At 36.2% G+C, this 3,248-nt stretch overlaps 1 protein-coding gene across 1 annotated transcript; it reads left to right on the plus strand.

The window, feature by feature from the left end:
• Positions 1-1,202: 1,202 nt before the first annotated feature.
• On the plus strand, positions 1,203-2,973 carry LOC105129638 (60S ribosomal protein L24-like). The gene is made up of 5 exons (XM_011031778.1): positions 1,203-1,309; positions 1,964-2,039; positions 2,143-2,244; positions 2,379-2,527; positions 2,630-2,973. The coding sequence occupies exons 1-5, from the start codon at positions 1,299-1,301 to the stop codon at positions 2,781-2,783; spliced, it is 492 nt and encodes a 163-aa protein (XP_011030080.1). The 5' UTR covers positions 1,203-1,298; the 3' UTR covers positions 2,784-2,973.
• The last annotated feature ends 275 nt before the right edge of the window (positions 2,974-3,248 follow it).

The raw sequence follows: 3,248 nt of genomic DNA on the forward strand, positions 1-3,248 counted from the left end.
AGTCCTTAGACTTAATCATGAATAGTTAGGAATTGCACAAGAGAAAAAAGGTAATTAGATGCTCGAGGCTCTAGTGAATGAATATGCAGAGTCTCTTTAAAGAAGGATATATTAGCATGAATGGATCAAAAGGTCTGTTATGTAGGCTTTCAAAAATAAGGCTCCTGGTTTTTGAAGTCAAAATCACCCAAGAGAAATGGTTCAAACAGTTGAATATCTCAAAGGAAAGGGTATTTTGTTCATTAAGAATAAAGTCTTTCTCGTTCTTAATGAGGTTTTGAATAGTCATTTCAATCCTTCTCTTCCAATTTCTAAGAATATAAACTTTGAAAATGCCCATGATGCTTCATTTTCTCAATCAATTCATGAACATCATGTGGAGGGCAAACATAATGTTGGAGATTTGCTGCATTCAGCCATAACTTCGAGAATGAATGAATTTGCCTCAAAACATGTAGCTCTTCTATATATATCAACCTCTTTGATCCTTGAGTCAACTTCCCACTTTATATACAAACTTATAAGATCAATGATACTTCATATAATATTTTTCTTTTTATATGGATAAGTTTAACCACAATTGAAAAAAGAAGAAGAAAGAATATTAGGATAGGACATGATTTATATCTTTCACTGTCATAAAGAAGAATACCTTTCCATTTAAGGTGGTAGCTCCACTTACTCGGTTCATATAGTAACTACTTACCTATTATATTTCCCTGTCAACTCTTTTTTCTTAAGAAAATAGTTGTCAAAACCAACTTGAAAGTTAATTCAAAGAGAGGTATGGATTACGAGCTGGGAAAATCAACCTTATAACTTATTTTAAAAAAATTATTGTTGCAATAAAAAATAAAAGGATTAAAGGTTAAATCTTGATTAGATTCGCAGATAAACATGAACTTTTAATTAATTCACCAAATTGTTTCCTCCTATTTTTTTCCGACCTAGGCTAGTTTAAGTTGGTCAAGTTTTGAGTTAACCTGCTAATCCAATTCAGGATTTACAATCATGCCCCAGAACAACAACAACAAAAAAAATGGAAAAGTAGGCTTATTTGAGGATGAATTTGTAAAATTTCAAATTACAAGGAGCCAATTTAAACTCATGCCTATGACAACGTAAATTACAATGGCCCATGAACATAAGAATCAGGCACATAAGGTAGCCGTCTGGCCTTTTTAAGCCCATAAATATTATTTGCCCATTAAGCAAATATATATATATATCTCTTCTCAAACTAAACCCTAGTCTGGTCTTCCTTCTTCCCTGCCAAAAAATCAGTAGCTGCTGCCGCCATGGTTCTCAAGTACGTTCCTTTCTCTCCATTGTTCTTCCATTTAACATCAATGGAAAATGGTTTTTATTTTTCTGCGTTTTTCTTTTTATGGGTATTTGTTTTTTCAAGTGTTTAAGTGTCCTGAATTGGTGGATTGAAATAGAACCATCTTGGTTTTGTTTACAAATACATTACAACTTGAATTTGTGAACTACAAATTTAGCATTAGAGCCACTATTTTATGTGATAGTACAAGGAAAATGAGGCGAGCTTGATTAATTTTATGAAACTTCAAAAATGCAGTCTTTATGAAACTTTTAACCTTTTTGGTGATGGGTAGAGCATACATTTTTGGAGAGTAGAAAGGTTTCTATCATGGATTTCAAGTGAATGTTTTTATTGTTTGTATGTTAGAAAGGTAAATGGAAATACTGGTTTGCATTATGAGTTGAATTGCCATATAATTGTGATCAATGGAAACCAGACTAAGACTAAGATGGGTGTTATATCGCCAGAGCATTCAGATCCTTGGAAGAGCATAATCATGCAAATGAAGTCATTGATGTTTTAGATATGCAATCATGATAAATATCAAGCATGCGTTCCCTGGAATGGAGCATTTTTACTGACTTGACAATAGATTTTCTTTGTAATAATACTGATGGTTTCTTTCCGGATGACCAGGACTGAACTCTGCCGCTTCAGTGGGGCGAAGATCTATCCTGGCAAGGGTATCAGATTTATTCGCTCAGATTCCCAGGTAATATGCATTTTGGTATTGAAGGCATCGCATCTTCTTTCTATTTTCCCCCACCTTCCAGTACGGGCCGTGAAACTAAGTACTCTTTCTTTAATCAATTAAGGTCTTCCTCTTTGCCAATTCTAAATGCAAGAGGTACTTCCACAACAGACTGAAGCCCTCAAAGCTAACCTGGACAGCTATGTACAGGAAGCAGCATAAAAAGGTGACTTTTTTGTTAGTTTCTATCAACTTTTTAATGACGAATGCATAATGCTTGTATTTGCAAGATTGCTTTCTTCAGAAAGAAAATCATGATGCGGAATGTTGGTTTTGACTCTGCTTTCCTGATAATCACAGGATATTGCTGCAGAAACTATTAAGAAAAGGCGTCGCGCCACGAAAAAACCTTACTCAAGGTCCATTGTAGTAGCTACTTTGGAGGTCATACAGAAGAAGCGAACTGAGAAACCTGAAGTTCGTGATGCTGCAAGGGAGGCTGCACTCCGGTATGTAATTCTTTGATGGTTTTTCCAGTGTGCTTCTATCGTTGAGTCACTGGTGACACTTGTTGGTATACTTGTTTGTTCAATGCATGATGTTTTGTGCAGTGAAATTAAGGAGAGGATTAAGAAAACAAAGGACGAGAAGAAGGCCAAGAAGGCTGAGGTAATGGCCAAGGCACAAAAGAGCAGCAAAGGTAGCTTGCCAAAGGGTGCTGCACCAAAGGGCCCCAAGCTTGGCGGGGGTGGAGGAAAGCGGTGAAATCCTTCCATCTTTGTTGTCCTATTAAATCGTTACAGAATTTTGTATTCGAGATTTTACATGGATCAAGGTCTATTGTTACCATTTTGTTCTTTAAGAGTTAACCTACTCTTCTTTCAGCATTAATTAGCCATGGTTTGATTAGAGAAAGTTGTTGAATTTTATTATTATGGATTGCACGCACCGCCAATGCTGTGGATTGTTGTGTGTTCATAGGTTCTATTGCCGAACTGGAGAAAGTGTTGAATTTTATTATTATGGATTGTACGCACCGCCAATGCTGTGGATTGTTGTGTGTTCATAGGTTCTATTGCCGAACTGCAGCTCCTATATCATGATAAGAATCGAAAACATCGCTTCATTGGTTTCCGTTAAGTTCCTATAGTTTGCATGGTGGACCTGCTAGGATTTAAACTGGACACCCATCTCTGCAAGGCATTCTGGCTAAAAGCATGTGGCCTTCGA

Source organism: Populus euphratica, unplaced genomic scaffold (genome assembly GCF_000495115.2).
Source record: "Populus euphratica unplaced genomic scaffold, PopEup_1.0 scaffold16.1, whole genome shotgun sequence".
Classification (NCBI taxonomy): domain Eukaryota; kingdom Viridiplantae; phylum Streptophyta; class Magnoliopsida; order Malpighiales; family Salicaceae; genus Populus; species Populus euphratica.

Coding starts and splice junctions, on each gene's coding strand:
- LOC105129638 (XM_011031778.1), top strand. Junction 2,245..2,378: donor ACAGGAAGCAGCATAAAAAG/GTGACTTTTTTG, acceptor TGATAATCACAG/GATATTGCTGCAGAAACTAT. Junction 2,528..2,629: donor GCAAGGGAGGCTGCACTCCG/GTATGTAATTCT, acceptor TGTTTTGTGCAG/TGAAATTAAGGAGAGGATTA.